Source organism: Parus major, chromosome 3 (assembly GCF_001522545.3).
Source record: "Parus major isolate Abel chromosome 3, Parus_major1.1, whole genome shotgun sequence".
In the NCBI taxonomy this organism is placed as follows: domain Eukaryota; kingdom Metazoa; phylum Chordata; class Aves; order Passeriformes; family Paridae; genus Parus; species Parus major.
The window spans coordinates 40,909,770-40,927,413 of NC_031770.1; the positions used below are offsets into that span (position 1 = coordinate 40,909,770).

The following is a 17,644-nucleotide window of genomic DNA, read 5'->3' on the forward strand; positions in this document are numbered from 1 at the left end:
AAATTTTGGATTTCTTTCCACACCCTGACAAAACTGCACTTTTTAAAAGCCTGTACTTACCAGAATATTGAACAGAAAAAATTGGAGTTGGTTTACAAGTAACAGCTATCTCTTTCTCATATTTGATTGGAGGATGATTTTCCAAAGGATATTCTTTATTTTTACTTAAAAGAAGGAAAAAAATAAATAAACCAGTGCATTTTCATTTCTGTTATGAAATAAATGTGGCTTTGGGGACTATTCTAAACATCTTTACATAAAAATATTCTGGAAAAAAATTGTCAAATCCAAGGTAAGAGCCAAATTAATTTTAAATTGCCATATTTAAACTACTCCTACCACGATGAGTTGTGAATTCACAAGACCAAGAATTAACATAGTCTGGCAAAAAAAAAAAAATTCTTAAGTAACATAGCTATCAAAAGTATTTAAAGAATACTGTAAACTCTATCTTGCTTACAAAGACCTTGTGACAAAATGCAATATTAACTAACAAAAAAGCAGTTTAACTAGAAAACCCACACAAAATTTAAAATACTAAGTAGCTTAACCTATATAAAACAGTGCTAAACCAAAGTTGAAATTATCTGAAGTGCTCATGTAAAGGCTTTCTATGTGTGCAAGGTATACAAGGTTTAGTCTTGAGCTATTAAGTGGGTTTCTTAACACTTCAACAGCTCTTTTTAAATGAGAAAAATTATGGCATCAATCACTCTTTACGTTCATGATTGTATTATATAAATCAAAGACCCTATATAACTGTAAAGAGAAAAAAATGTGTGCAATATCCCCATTTAACATTCCACATAAATTAGCATGAAAACACCACCCTTAGAAAAACATTTTTTCTTTGTGATCAGTGATAAAGGTTCCACTGGTCAATTTGTACTAAAACACATACTCTGTTTATATCCATTGGAATAAGTTTGTAATAAGGTAACAAGATCTTAGGGGTGAATGAGGGACATGATCTGAAATCACTTCTCCCTGTGCCACATTCAGTTATTTTTCAGACTAGAACTGCAGCTTAACAACATGTTGGGACTCAGCTTCCAACCATACTCAGCGCCTGTTCTTCCTACCAACACAAATCTAAGAAAATAGATATGCATATTTTCTTTTATATGAAGCACTCAAATTTAATTCACAGTCTGATAAACAAAATCCCTTGCTGCAATGATAAATTTTCCATCAAATTTACCAACCCTTTTAGTTCTCGTTCAGCCTTTACTAAAAAGTTTCAATGACAGAAGCATTTTTAATTTGTTTAATTTGTTTTAATTTGTTCCTACTCTAACAGTTGTTAGACTACCTACCATTTACAATTGGTCTTCCACTTTGATACCTCTTTTTTTTTCAGGTTAGTATTTGGAGAAAACATGGTCATTCTATGAGAGAGAAAACAGACACTCTTATATGAAACATTACACCTTGCATGGGAGAAACACCTTTTTTCAAATGAAAGCAATTCTATTTCCTTCTTCCTTTTTATATCTGTGGGTAATGTCAATGTCAACACTTTGATGACAATATAAATGTCTAATATTCTAATGCCTGAGTTTGGACCTTGACTTCTGTGAGTTATTTGTTGAATAGCACATTCTGAAGGACAAAATCCATACAAATACAGTTCTTAGACAATTCTTTCTGCAAGCTGAAAAAACAAGAGTCTAGCTAGATGAAAGAATCAGGATGCCAAATGCGGAATTTAAAAGGAAGCTGGCCAATGACCAGAAGCTGTGAACATTTTGGTTTACAATATGTTTTTAAATTTTTTTCTTTTATAACATCATAAATGTTTTTCACAGGTGATTAATTTCATAATCATTAGACTACATAGTTGTGTGGAAAAAATATCACACACCAATAAGACAGGGAAAGCAGTAACATTTCTACTCACCGTGGTGCTGCTGTATATCCTGATGACTTAATTTTATTATGGAAAACCAATGGTTTATCCTTCACCGTGTTTGTCACTCCTGTAGGAAAATAATTTAATTTACATCAAAATGTTTTTAACATTATATTTTTTCAATTATAGTAGAGAGTTTTTCATATTGTAAATACTTGATGTTTCCTTATGTTACAAAACCCTATCACCCTAATCACCCTAAAATAATGATTACTGAGAAAAGGAAAGATATATGAACTGTTACATTGTGAAACATCCCTCCTCCAATACCATGAATGAGTAGGAACCTCTTTAAAGGTTGAAGTAGCAAGAATATTGTTCTGAATCACGTTTTTCACCATTGCAGTTAGAAAATGTGTTTTCTAACTGCCTTTTTTTAGATTTTGTATGCATTAGCTATAATGTATTCACACCCTATATTTGGACTAAAGAATGGATCTAAAGATCATTAACAAGCTGACTGGTGGGTATCTATTTGTGTCCCTACACAGCTCAGGTCATGGGCAATGTCTGCATGCCCAGTGCTGTACTAAGAAGCCCAGAGGGCACCCTCAGCTCCAAACTGAGTGTTTCATATCAGCAGGAAACAAATTAAACTAACATTGTAAAGCGTGAAATATTGTTGCTATTCCCGGGAAAAAACTCAGATACATTGGGATACATTCACCTCTGCTGAGGGTAGGAGTCCCTTCAAAAGCCACTAAGTATCCTTTCTCTTTAGGCAGCAGTGAGGAACAAAAAGGTCCTTCCTGAGAAGCTCCCAGTTACCAGATGCCTTAAGAGACCAAAGGATTTCATTACAGCACTCATCTCTCTGATCATGAGATGTCAACAAAGGCAGCACAGTTGTCAGTGCTGGCTGTCCAAGGCAGCCTGGAATTCTAGCTACAACTGTAGATGTACTCTGAAAATACCATAAATCCCTAGAGATATAACCTTTGACATTCTAATGGGCACAGTAAGTGTTTATGGAGAGGATGAAAAACACTTTTTAAAAATATTTTTTTTAACTTTATTGTTGCTAACCAAAAAAGCTACAAGTGGTTCAATGGGAACTGGATGTCAGATCTTCTCCTTTTTTAAGTAGTAGAATATTGAGGCAAAAATTAATTTCCTAAACATCCAGTATTGGCAGAAGATTATTCCGAACAATAAAATAAATATATGAAAACATCTGTTTGGTGTATATCATAACCAAAGTTAAGAAAGAAATGACAAATTATACAGAAAAATTTACTGCATGCTATGGGAAAAGAATGACTTACAAAAATTTAAACCTTCTGTACTCTAACACTTCTAAAATCCACAGGAAGTTCTCAGACAATGGTTTTTGAAAAAATAAAAATACTTATAACCACAGTTTTCAACTACAATTACATGCGTATGATATTAAATATTAATAGAAGTGTAAAATTCTTCCTACTGAAGTAAAAATACAATGTAATATATTTTTAAAACAAAAATTAACATACTGATTGTATTAGGCACAAGTTAGCTACAAGTCAGTTGCTGTTACTAAAAATATAACTTTATTATTAATTTCAGGATTGGTTTACACTTACCAACTGTTTTCCTAGAAGGTTCTTTCATGTTCTTCTTTAAACCTTTACACAATGGAGAACTTGCCAATAAAGTACACCTAAGTTATAAAGTGAAGAACAAAAAATTGATCAATGAATGCAATGAACAAAAATATCAGATTTGAAAAAGATGTCAAAACTCCTTTTTAGTTATTTATCTGCATGTGTATGCTTACACATGCAATAGCAATGAGAATTTACTGAAAACAAGTTAGGCATAGTGGACCATTTATCAGCTCAGATACTCAGCAGCACAGACAAGCCTTGGCCCTCATTCAATTTGCAGACCATTGCTTTTACATTTTACATCCCAGTTTTGTGAATATTAACTGATGATCTTATTACAAGCACTGAAATTTGCTCTTCAGTGTATATTGCAGGGGTTTTGTCATCTTTAAGATGCCAGCATTTTCTCATAAATCATTTCTAGAGACATAAAGGACAAGAAAGTAATAATCAGCAGGGATACATCAAGGGGAAGTCATGCTTGATCAGTTTGATAAACTTCTGTGACAAAATGAGTGGCTTGGCAGATGAGCAGAGAGCAGTGCATATTGTCCACTTTGATTTCAGTAAGACTTTCCACACTGTCTCCCATAAGATCCATAAGAACAGAGAAGCTGATGAACTGTGGTCTGGATGAGAACACAGTGAGGTGGATTGAAATCCAGACGAACAACCAGGCCTAGACTGTGATCATCAGTGGCTCAAAGTCTAGTTGTAAAGCAGGAGCCAGTGGAGTAACCCAGAGGTTATAACTGCATTCCATATGATTCCATGGGTATAATTCCATTCAACATCTGCATTAATAATCTGGATAAGGGAGCAGAGTATACCATCACCATGTTTGCTGATGACTCAAAGCTGAGAAGAGTGTCTGAAAGAGCAGAGGTTGTGTTGTCATCCAGGGAGACATTTATTGTCTGCATAAATGGGCTGACAGCAACCTTGTGAAGCTCAACAAGGTGAAAGACAAAGTCCTGCAGCAGAGGAGGAACAAGCCTATGCAGCAGTACAGGCTCTAAGGCAGGCTCTAGAGCCAGGCTCTGTGTCCTAAACCAGCACCAGGACAAGAGGCAATGTGCAAAAAATTAAACACGGGAGGTTCTCTCTGAACACTGGGAAACACTTATTTTTTGTGAAGGTGACTGAGTACTGGCATAGCTGCCCAGAGAGGTTGTGGTTCTCCCTCTAGAATATGGTGGACATAGTCTAAAGTTGTTTGGACATTGTGGTGGGAGAATTACTCCAAGTGGCTCTGCTTGAGCAGGGTGGTTGCACAAGATGACATGAAGAGGTGCCTTCCAAACTCACCCATTCTCTGATTCTGTGATTTCTCCATCTCTATACAACTAAAGCATGATAGGAAAAGAAGTAAAATCAAACCATGTCAACAAGTAGTACTGCAGAGAACCATATGACGCACTTTAGTGCCAGATAAACAAATCTATCATCCAACATGGAGAGAAAACATTTAATTATTCTGTACCTGGCAATAACTGATAGACTTTTCTCATTTCCACATGGGAGAATACCACTGTGCTGAGTTCTCACCAATGCAGCAAGGTTAACTTCCAACACAGCAATCATATCTTCAAACATCGAGGTGATCAAGCATAAAATCTGTAGCAATTCCCACATTCCATTTACTTCATAATTTAAGTTCAAAACATATTGCATTTATAAGGAAAAATGAAATAAATTTCTGAAATTTATAAAAATAGTCCAAAATATTAATGGATTTAGCCATGAAGAGCATTAAGTGGTAGAGTGTTTAAAACTATCCTTCAAAAATATGCCTATGTTGCTTAAATGTGTTTTAACAAACTCACATACATAATAGTGACAGAAATTCCAACACCACCTACACTAGAGACAATTCTGCAGTAAGAGTTGTGAGAAAAGAAGTACACAGGGAAGACTGGCTTCAGCAACATAATGAAAACATGCTAAGAGCTGAATTTAAACAAAATCCTTCTCTAAAGCAAAAGACTTCTATGTTAAATATGTAGCCTAGACTGAGCTTACTTCTGTAGGAAAACTGCAACATCAAAAACAGAGTATACAGATAAGAATGCCTTCCATTTTCTTAAAATCACTTTTAGTGGCTTTCAACAGAAATTTTCTCACAACCCAGATAGTTTTGACAGATCCCTTAGAAGGAGTCAGAAACAGCACATCCTAACATTTTTTTTGAGAAACAATCTTTATTTTTTTTTCCCTTAAAACATTTCCTCTGCTTCTCCAATAGTCATTCTTGACATTCAAGGTACACCCTTAACACTGTAACAATTCACCTTTTCCTTATCAATCACTTTAGACTGTATATAAGCTGTGACAGCTTCAAACTAACAGATTCCATAATGAAGAATCAACCTTCTTCAAAGAAATTACTGTGTAATTCACATTAAATAAAGCAAAATATGTAATTAATATTTATTGAAAATAGCATAATTTAAAATTTCATTTAATAAATCACATTTATTAAAGCAATGCTTAGTGTATACTCACCTTTCCATTAGCTGCCTTCCTTGTTAATGCACATGATCTGGCAATCTGAATGCTGAGGTCACTGTAATCTTTACCAAGAAGAACAAAGTGCTATAAAATAATATCTGCATTTCAGAAGAAAAAACCTATCTCTATGACACACACAAAAAAAATTACTCATACTAATTTGACATGACCCTAATCCACTGTCTTCAGAGAATATACTTCTATCTTACCCTCAAATTATAAATGGAGTAGAATAACATTTCTTGTATTTAACACTTATGAACTGCAAAATTGAATAAAAATTCATTGCTACACAGATCTAGTGCCAATACATCTTCTGAAAAAAGTCACCAGGGCCAGGAAAACATACAAAAACTATTAGGAAAAAAACATTTTTCAAAAACATTTGGTTTCGATTGTATTCTGCTATTTCACAACCTAATTCTTACACTATTTTTGTCAGATAACAAAAGCAATCACATTATGGTGTAATCATATATCTTATAAACATACCTCTGTAAGATAAAACAGCTTCTAATTCAAAGTTTGCCAAATTAATTATTAACAAGCCAGTAGAACTTCCTATCCAAAAAAAAGTATTCTGGGAAGAATATCTGTTAAAACAAGGAGAAAAATATCTCTGAGTAGGATAAAGATTTTCTCATTTCCATACACCAAACAGCAGTTGTTTTTTTTTAATGCTCATTGCCCAGTCCCAGTACCACAATAATAAAGCACACACATAAAAAAATACATTAAATTCAAAGGGTTTTTTTTTTTTCCAAACCTGTAGCTCAAAGTTTCAAGCAAAAATGGTGAAGTTTTGAAAACTAAAAGCAGAACACAATCCTTTATTTCATTTAAGTGCTTCATAGCACATCTAAAACTGCACAGGAAATACTTTTCTTCATAAATTACTGTGGTTTGTAAGAGTTGGGAGATGTTGTAAAAGCACAGTATGCACAAAGAGAAAATTCAAACCAAGAGGCAAAGCCACTTATAGTTTACTTTTGCCACTCATATGAACACACAAAGTGCAGTGAAATTCAATGTATGTTTTTACATAATTAAAGTACAAGAGAAAAACCAGCACAAACGGAGAGGAAAAAACCCCAGGCAAGTCTGGAATGTCTGTCTCAGCCTGTGCTTGGTGGCAGCACAGTTGAGTAATAAAATCCAGCTTCTGAAAGCACCACAGAGTAAACCAACTGGTTACAATTCAGTCAACACCCTCACAGAAGAAATAGATTATCAAGCATAAGATAATTGAAACAAAATAACTCTTGTCACTCTCCAAAAAACTAAAAAAATTTTGATGCCACAATAAATAAAAATTTATATCAACATTTTAATAAAATTTCCAAATAGGAGTCAGTAGATTTATTAGTTTTATTTTTTAAAATCAGACCACAAGAGTTGAAGTAAGAATAAGGAAAAAGGAAAAAAAAACCCAAATTTTTGTAGTCAAATATGTTAAGAAGCAGACTGGAATAGACAGTTTCATTTCTGGTTTGTGATATTTTTACGTGATATGAATAGTTTTATTTGTGGTTTGCACTACTTTCATTACAGCAGTAACAGACTGGTTTAATTTGTAACTTCTTTGAATTATTGATAAAGAAGTGTCACTATCAAGCTATTATGAACACCATAAAGAGATATATCCAAAAAGTTTAACTCATTCTCACTTTACAATAATAAAATCCATTGTGATGAGATTGCTCAATGTCAAAAAGCTTATGAAAGTGTGAGATGCCTAATTTTGGACAGAAGTGTTCCAAAAATGTTTCATTGTTGCTTTTCATTGAAGGCAGGAAAAGCAATATATCAGGGATTGCTCAACTATTCAGACAAATCTGAAGCACCTGCTAAAACCAACAAATGGCTATTAAAAAATAAATAGAAAAAAAATTATAAACACAAAATCTCAAGCAAAAATATAATGGAATTGAATTAGTAGTAAGAATTTAATGGCCATGGTTGTTTATAAGCAGAACAAAACCTTCAACTGAAATGTGATAGCTGAAAGAACAAATAGATCTTACATGTACAATGCAAAGCAGTAACAGGTGGGTATGGGGGAGTGATGTTATCTCAATTCAGAAAATTATTTCAAATAATCTATTACTTTGGATCCATTTCAGGCAATCATGTCCCAAAAGGAGATTGAAAAATAAATGAGATTGAATTTCAGAAATTTTCAAAAGCGAATGTTAAAAATCTTACACAAAGCATGCCTTCTACAAAGTACAAACTATTTTATCCAGAAGTGCAGAGGTAACTTGCTCATGAGCTGTAATTTACTGTCCAAGGAGGGAACTTCATAGTGGCTGGCACTGGACCATCAGAGTAAAAAACATACTAAAAACCAGTATATGAAAAGAGAGTAATTGAGACTGGAAATAAAATCAAACGAGTCAGTTCCTGGAACAACTTCAATGGGGACATGGTGGATTCTTTGTCACCAGAAAACTTGTCATGTCTAAAGATGTGTTCAAATCAAACCTACAGCTGTGATGAAGACAAAGTTTTGACACTTTGAGAGTGGTATTATACAAGCAATAAGACAGACTGTAATAATTCATCATCTGACCTGCAAGTGCTATCACTGCATTAAAGTATGCCTGAGATGTGCATGTTAAAAATCACCACTTCCTTCCTCTCAGTGGTGGTACTTCTAACTATGCAGGCATCATGAAAAAAAATGAATAATTACTTAAATTTAACATAAAGATAACCAAAATTGTCCTGGATTCTAAATATTTTTCTTCTTTATTTGTCAAAAGTTGTTTATAAACCAGTTGTTCTGGTTATATCTAGCTAGAGACTAACCAGTTCCATCTGAATAACCCACCTCAGGGCAAAGGTTAGGACAAGAGTTTTCTAAAACATGATGTGGCTAATAAAGTTCTACAAGTGACAATCATAAATTACAACAGAAACAGATTGTACTTGTGGACAGTTCTTGTTAGAACATATCTCCAGGTGCCTGATACTATGGTTAAACTTCTCTTCAGGAAAGAAATGCAATGTAAGGATTAATTCTACCTGCCTAATCAATTCCATGAGAATGAGTAAAAGCATTATATTCTGAAATATCTGTCCCTCTGACAGAAGTTTGACTGAAGCAGGTTACGTAGTTCAAAAATTATTTAAACTTGGAAGGCAAACTGACCCAGTCACACAGTGGCTGCATCAGATGTTTCTTCAGGAAATCAAACTCAAAATAAATCTGATTTATTAATTACTTTTTAAGTCATCTTTCCTGATCACCTGGTATCAATATATTCCACAATGGATATTCTCAAAGACATTTTTAAGGAATTATTTTTCAGAAGAAAACCCAGTTTTAATTATCAGCTTGTGTACTTATCTTCCTAAGAGCAGGCCACCAAAACTTGTATACCACTAAAAACATTATTTGATTTTCCTATAGTGTTTTTCAAAACATACAAATTTGCAGTGAAAATAATCCAAGAATCAATAGGAACTCCTAGAAATAAATTTGAATTAAATACAAGGTGCTATTTTAAAGGACTTACATGTTTTCTTCATTATGGAAACATACAAAATAGTCACAATGCTCAATTAAGAGGATAGGCAATGATGTTTCCACTGATCCTTCTGGTCTTGTGCTGTCTGTTTTGCAAAGCTTGGAATTACTTTGCCCTTCACCTAAGAAAGTCAACAACAACATCCATGAAAAAATCTATGAAATAAGGGAAAAAGACAGGATTCAAGAGAGAATTTGTAGTAGACATGAAAAAAACAAGACCACACTCAAGAAACTTCTGTTTCAAAAGACACATATTTCCTAAAAGCCAGCTTTCCTCATTATTACATGGGTTTTTTTCAAAAGACAAAATCCAAAGATCTTACTTATGGACTGAAAAGGAGTTTGCACATTTTAGGTGTCTTCATCTCAGGAAGTGACACTGAAAGCCACATTCCAGCAATCCTTAAATATGCTGGGTATCTTTCCACTTGGCCTGAAAATTCCCTTGACACTAAAGTTACAACATAATCCAAAAGCAAGATGAAAATCTACCTCAGTTCCCTGTTCCCAAGGTTTTCAATGGGAATGCATGTGAATTGCACATGCAGAATGGATTCCAATCCATTCTGCATGTGTAATTCACACTCAAGAACTACTAGCATCAAATTCAGCATTAGATACAGACATTACATCACTGTCTTTCAAACATCAAAGTCAGATCTATAGATTTGAGACAATAACAAGAAATGTAGCAGTCTTTTTCCTTAAATTAGGACTTCAAGATTATGGAAGCTGGACAACCTAGGCAGGTAAGAATATAGCAGTCATTGATTCTGAAATACAACAAGCAAGGGAAACCAGATTTCCCTTTCCCCAAGAAAGCCACAGCAGTGCTGAGGGGACAGGGGGTCTGCACCTCACCAGGGAGAGGATTACTTCCCATTGTACCAAGGCTTCCACCCGCTCATGGCCATCACAAGGCACAACAAAAAAGCTGTCAAGCCAGTCTGACATCAGGGAATCACCCTGCTGGGGTTACCAGGGCAGTCTGTAAAGGCTTATATATACTCTGTGTTATACCACTATAGAAATATCACAGCCAAAGAAATATCATATAATGAAAGTACTAGTATAGATTTAAAAAAAAAAAAATTCAAAAGAGAAAAAAAAATAAAGAGAATCCTAGAAATTTCAAAGGTAACTGAGAAATAGTACTCCCTTTTGACATGGGATTAATTTTTAGTCACTCATTCTGTTTTCACTGAGGTCTTGGACAATGAATTCAATAAAAAACCAAATACCTAATAGTGCACATGATGCAATGTTTTATGAACAAATCCATGCTGAAATCATAGCCTCTTCCATTTAAATTCCAAGAATTTATTACGTACATACATACAAAATTCCTTCCAGACACACCAACACCCAACTACATACAAGCTTCAGTCCATGCCACAGTCTAATACTCATAAGTCTATCACTTATACTAAATTTTCATGGTAAAAAAAACACACACTCAGTAGCCAGTAAAAACAAGACTACACCATAAACAGCATTCTAGGAGCACTGTGCTACCTATTTCTTTGCCAGATTTCCACACTTTATTACAGAATCTCTCTTGCTCTTTCTTTAAGTTGATATGTGCTACACAACGGTAATTATGATCACTGATTAAACTGAAGATCCAAAGCTGCAAGAAAAAGAAAAATCAATTGAAATAACCTTTTGGCACTAAATATAAAGCTTACATGAATACAAACTAAAGACACAATATTTAAAACCATGGATGGATGTAATTACTGAACTTTTGTACATGGCATCTCACCTTAGACAAGAACTCAAATTACATGTATTTCTAAGATTGTTAAGGATAATCAAAGATAATATATTCAAAATTAGTAAAAGCAGGAATTACCAGTTTAAACTGTACATCTAATTCTCACATGTTTATATGTTCTGAAAAAGATACTTATAGACTATTTCCCACAATTAAAAATCACAGATAACATGCATGTAATTGCTCACTGGGTCATGTGAATAAATTTCATTTATACCTTTCTTGGCTTAGACACCACTACAGTTAAAGCTTTCATTTTCTTCAAAATTACTGAACAGTAACACTGAAGAAAAACATCTGTAAGTTATCACACAAATATATTCTTACCATTAAAGAAGAGGTGAAACAGATATTCACATTTACCACGTTTTTATTAGAATTCCCACATGCTGAAATCATAGCCTCTTCCATTTAATTGTCATGCATTTATTTCAGCCAAAATAGGAGAATCCTATTTTTCACCTTTTTTCTTTTAAAACATATATATTTATAGCCTCTCAGTGTGCTCTTCTTAGATACTCACTGATTGTGCTCTTAAAAGTTTTCCTGGTTTTCAGGAAAAAGTTTCTGTTACGTAATAGAGGTCTTATTTGCCATTTATTGTTTACATTAGAAGCAGTGAATTATGCTTACTAAAATAACTATTTTAACAATTAAAAAAATTTAGGCAGCTTGTGTACCTTTATTATAGACAGAAGCATGAGTAACAGTTGACTCTTGACATAGAGACTGAGTTTAACTAACAATCCTTACCTGTCCCTCAGCACATCCTGTGATAATCTGTTTGCTTTCTTCATCGATTAGCAGACTTAGCAAAGGAAATGCTGCTCAAGAAAGAAAGATAAAAGCCTTTCTAGAGTAGACACAAATCAGATATTTAATTAAAATACATGGTCCAAAATTGATTCTTCCTGTTTATAAACACAGGGGAGAAAAGCCCTTACTGCAGTTCTTATGGTTGCATAGAGCTTTGTGTGCCTCAGCCCTTGTGCTGCTGAGGGCTTTCCATTTGCATTTTTCTGCCTGCCACCTAAGCTGCCATGGTAGTGCTTTCCTGCACCTTGACACCCAAGCTGCTGTGGCATAGTTTGCAGAACTTGTTCATGAAAGTACACTAAAACTATCTACTGGGAAGCAGACTTTAAAGGAAAAACTGTTGGCTTTAAAGGATATGTTTACTGCTACCTTGTCTATGAGAATTATTTCCACTAAATCAACCCAAAACTTCTATAATAATCACAGATTATAGATAGGAGGGTTTTGTTAATAAAAATTACATTAAAAATAGAAAAATTACCTGTTATTATTCCTGACTGATATATTAACTGGCTGGTAGAATAGTCCCACACCTTTAGATTAAAAAAAAAAAATAAACAAAAAAGATATAAAGATATAAAGATAGGTATCTACTTAGATATTTATGGAAAAAATTTTATGGAAACAACTTTTTAACAGCCATCACTGTGATGAAAACAAAGAAATGCGGGCATTGTGATGTTCTTAGGAAATTTTTTTTCCAGCACCGGCTTCCATCTATGAAGTTTTGTCCAACTGATAAGCATCACTGGTGAAAAAAGGGGAAAGTCACATGATATGGAAACACAAAGTATCATCTTTTCTTAGGTTGATCTCAGTGATTTTAGCTAACTTTATAAAAAGGCATGCACAAGAGAGAAAAGAGGGGAGGGGTACACTGCATACAGTAACACAGTCCAATAATCCCAAAAGGGAAAATTCAAATCAGTATCAGCAGATTCAAAGGGAAATGTTTTCCTTCAGCTCAGTATACCTGAAACTTTTCAGTTACAGTCAAACTGATCAAAATATTTTATTTCTATTTCCCAGATGATAATAATCACTGAAGTTAATACTTGAATGTGTAAAGTTTCTTTAAAAAAAAGAGTAATTAATTTTTGTTATAATTTCCAAAGCAATTCAAAGAACAATGTCCTTATCTTCATAAAGTCAAAGATATTTTTTACTTAATCTTCAGAGCATATTTGAAGGGGAATAAAGGCGAATAACTAATACTTAAGATTCACTAAATTATTCTTTTTTAAGTTCATCTCTACAGTTTCCTTGCCTTAAAGGTTCTGTCTTCTGACACTGATACAAGCATACTTTTCTCCCATGTGCAAAACTCAGCAGCAGTCACCGGAGCCAGGTGTCCATCCAATTCAGCTAGTATAGCTTCATTCTGTGATGAATCAAGTCAAAAATAAAAACAAAAATAGATTTCAACATAAAATTTACAATTAAGTGCTTTAATAATTAATAACACTCGCTAAGCATTGTCAGATTTGTTTTCAAAGCATAGCTCAGTAAGACTTTTCTTATTGAAACTGAAGCTCTGTATACCATCCTGTCAGCAAAGACACTACACATTACTTTTTCTTCTTCTGACTAAATGACACAGGAATAGTTTTTCAGATGACCTAAGAATATTTTCTACTTCTAAGTTATTGAGATACTGTTTCATTTCAACTGTTTAAACCTAGTCTTCTATCTGATATATGTTGCATTATCAAGCACCAGTTCCTACTTATTTTGTGATGCAAAATGAATGTTTTTGCTTAATTTTACTAACATTTCTGTATCATAATTTTATTTGAAATTGAATAAATAAAATACCAGTACCATGGCTACAAATAATGCTATCTCACCTTTGCACTTAACATGTAGATCTGATTTCCAGCGCATACTGCCACTTGTTGATCATCTGGACTAAATCTTATATGAAGCACCATTCCCAAAAGAGTTCCTATAACAATTCCTCGAGGTGTAAACCCTGCAACAATTGCATTGTTAATGAGACTCAATGAAATACAAAAATCTGATGCAATGAGATTCTTAGAAACTTTACATAGCAAACTATGCAAACTTTACTAACCACAAAGTTGTTTCAGTTTCTGCCAGGAATATGTACAGAAAAATACACTGTTTAAATACACCAGAGTACTGGAAAGAAAAGCATAGAACAATGGACACTAGAACTCCTCCATCTGCCCTGTTGCCTAGACATGACTTGGCACTCTTTATGATATTAATAATTCCCATCAAATCATGCTTTCTTGATTCCACTGAAGATTGCCAGGGAATGGGTTTTTGGAGTAGGGTGATGTGCCCATGGAATCTACTAGTGCCATGTTCGTTTTGGAAGTAAAAAATCCTAACTGAAGCCCAGCAAAACACAGCTTTGAAAAATACTTCTGGGAGAATATGCCAGTCACTCAGCCAAAAAGTAAAGAGGATTTTACTTCTCTGGTTTTAATTTTTCTGTGGGTAAATTCTGAAAGAGAAAGTGCACCACTAAATAGAGGTTAGCTCTGAGAACAGGTCACATTTCTACCCTGTCTTCATGATTTCAGTTTGGTCATCTTACTGGTTCAAGCAGCTTGGTTTCTGCTGATCCCTATTTTATAATGCTGCCTCTAATGATGTGAGGATGGTTTGGATACGTCATTAAATTTTAGGATTTCATAGGAAACAAATTATCTAGAATGCAAGCACAACTACAGATGTCCTTTCAGGCTCTCAGATGCTGTGGAGTCTTTTTACAATTGATTAACAGGTCAAGGTCACACAAAGAAGTCCTTAATTACTTTGATACCATTTATAAGAAATAATATGAGAAAACATGCCAAGAATGTGCAGAGAAGAGTCTCTGGAGACAAAGACTCTACGGCATCTGCTGAAGAGCCTGTAGATGGAGAGAAAATTAAAAAATCAAGCAGCAGACAATCTGGATGCCAAATGCCTTTGTATCAAAACTACACATACTCTTTATCTCTCTGCTACTTTCTATTCTTATCTTCTATCTTCTATTCCTATCTCCAGATTCATAGTCCCATTTTATTCCCAGTTCCTGAAGCACCCTTTGATTGATTCTCTGTTAGTCTTGCATGGATTAAAATTTAATACTGGCCCTTTTTTTTATAAAAAGCACTGATACTGTTAAACTTTTCTTTACAACATTAGTCTTCATATTATATAGATTTGCACAGTCAAAGTGGAGCAGAGAACAAGAGAACTCCCTCACATTAAGTCATCAGCAAATCTCTAACTATAGGTGACAAGGAGGAAATTTATAATAGTGTGGGACAGTGCCATGCAATTTTAAATACTGACACCAAAAGGGGACAGACTGCCACTGGGAATCCAGTGAATCATGACTCTAGGAATCTTGCTCTTTTTTTCATTTTTTCTTTTTTTTTCATTATTCTTCTACTTTCCAATTAATTTATGCTTACAGAGAGGTTAATACTAAATTCTAATGCCATTGGCTGAGGCTCCAAACCAAAATGGTGGTCAGGATACAGGGTCATGCACTCATCTCCCAAATCAGATACTTGTATTGGTCTCTCACACATTTCACAGATGAAAACAATGTTCCAGAGACAGGAGAGGCAAAGAAGATAGAAAACACTAGTTCCACAAGTATTCCCGAAAATGAAGTATTTTGCCGTTTCATGTTTAATGATGCAGTACTGCTATGATGAGTTTTTATTCTGTCTATTTTATTCCACAGTGGCAGAACGCCACTGCCTCTGCAGTGTGTCTCTGTGTTTGCCCCGAGGTTGCCAGCAGGCTCTGGTTCCCGCACAGCACCTCGGCCAGCTCCCGACCCCGCTCAGCATCGCCGCGGGGCCGCTGCCGCCCGGGGCCGGCGGCTGTGACAATGACAGGACTTGGCTGTGCTGCCGGCCTGGCTCAACCCGGCACTGCCGAAGAAGGGCAGGAGAGAAACACAGAATTAATATGGCTGTCCATGCTGCTGAATCTAAGCGGCTGAGGCGTGCTTCTCGGAAATAGCAATCTTGTTATACAAGAACCAGTGGAGAAAAGGAGGTGTTGGGGTGGCCTTCCAAGGTGGCTGTTGCTCAGAAACTGGCTGGACACTGATCTGAGTGATTGGTGGTGACTGGCTGCCTTTGCATCACTTCTTTGTTTATACATATGACACATATATATTATATAAACAATACCTTCTTGCACTTTCTGTGTACATTCATCAAGATTCCACACTATCACACGTTCTTGAGAGGCAGAGCAGACAAGAAGCGGATTGATTTTACTTCCAAATGACAATGCAGAAATTGAGTCATGATGGCCTGACAAATATAATGGCTGACAAATGTAGATAAAGAAGAGTTAACTGAATAATTTCAAACAAAGATAATGAATAATATAAAACTACAAATGGATAATGGACATGAAATCAACAAAATAATTTTTATCTACAGCTTAAAAACATCTAAACTACAATGTAGCTGTTTGGGTGGGAGGGAGTTAACTTTTTCACAGCAACTTGCATGGCACAGTGCTTTGGATTTTGTGACAAAAACAGTCATGGTAACACAGCAATGTTTTGGCTGTTGCCAAATACTGTTTGCACAGCATTGAGGCCTTCTCTTTTTTCCCACATTTTCTCAGTTTCCCCATCCGAATAGTAGGCTGAAGGTGCATAAGAGGTTGGGAGGGGACACAGCTGGAACAAATATTTCAGTTTGCTGAACTGGCAAAGGGATATTCCCTACCATATGATGCTATGCTCAGCAATAGAACTGGAGTATTGGGTGCAACAAGGTGTTGAGGGCCTGGGACATTGCCTTTAAGGTGGCTGTTGCTCAAAGCCTTACTGGGATTAGTCTGGTTGTAGGGGGTGGCTGCTTTGGTATAGCTTTTTTCTTTCTCTTTCCTTCACTCATTAAACTACCTTTGTCTCTACCTGTGACTTCTCACTTTTTCCCATCCTATGGGAATTCCCTCTCCCGTACCCTGCTGGGGAGGAGTCAGCAGGAGAATGGGTAAAGCTTTAGCTTTAGTTTAGTGCTTTATCTGCCAGCCAGGGCCAACCCCCCACAAAAGCTTAGTTTATTCATATCACAATAAAAAAGTTCTTAACAAATGCTAGTACCTTTCCAGCATTGAAGAGAAACTTGACACTTCTACATTACCTTCAAATATTTCATTTATAAATTAATTTAAAGCAGCAGCCTATGAAGAGCTCTATTCTAGCTTTACCTGAGCAGTGGCTGTGTTCCAGACGCACAACTCATTGCGACTCACAGGGAAAGCACAGTGGATGTGACTGCACGCCAGCTGAAAGAGGGGCTCTGGCAGTTTGCCTTTAAACAAGTGTTTTTCGCAGACAACCTCAGGATCACGGCCTCCTCCAGAGGCGCAGCGGGCCCCGGCGCTCTCCATCCTGCGGCAGCCAACGGCCCCGCGGCGGAGCCGGACCACCAGGGCCGCCTTCCCCCGCCGGCTGCGTCCTGACCGCCGGGGCCGAGGGGTCTCGGCCCCGCTCGGGGCTCCCTCCC

At 35.6% G+C, this 17,644-nt stretch overlaps 1 protein-coding gene across 1 annotated transcript in view; it reads right to left on the reverse strand.

Moving 5' to 3' along the window:
* The window catches only part of WDR27 (WD repeat domain 27), a 95,712-nt gene extending 78,152 nt beyond the window's left edge, over positions 1-17,560 (reverse strand). The window contains exons 1-15 of the mRNA XM_033512650.1: positions 17,346-17,560; positions 16,307-16,448; positions 13,985-14,109; positions 13,405-13,518; positions 12,619-12,670; positions 12,075-12,148; positions 11,060-11,174; positions 9,531-9,663; positions 6,502-6,602; positions 6,004-6,071; positions 4,982-5,115; positions 3,475-3,551; positions 1,901-1,979; positions 1,317-1,388; positions 61-164 (exon numbers count right to left, since the gene is read on the reverse strand). Of these exons, the coding sequence (XP_033368541.1) occupies positions 61-164; positions 1,317-1,388; positions 1,901-1,979; positions 3,475-3,551; positions 4,982-5,115; positions 6,004-6,071; positions 6,502-6,602; positions 9,531-9,663; positions 11,060-11,174; positions 12,075-12,148; positions 12,619-12,670; positions 13,405-13,518; positions 13,985-14,109; positions 16,307-16,448; positions 17,346-17,528 (1,573 nt within the window). The 5' untranslated portion in view covers positions 17,529-17,560. The remainder of the gene's footprint in view (positions 1-60; positions 165-1,316; positions 1,389-1,900; positions 1,980-3,474; positions 3,552-4,981; positions 5,116-6,003; positions 6,072-6,501; positions 6,603-9,530; positions 9,664-11,059; positions 11,175-12,074; positions 12,149-12,618; positions 12,671-13,404; positions 13,519-13,984; positions 14,110-16,306; positions 16,449-17,345) is intronic.
* Positions 17,561-17,644: the final 84 nt, after the last annotated feature.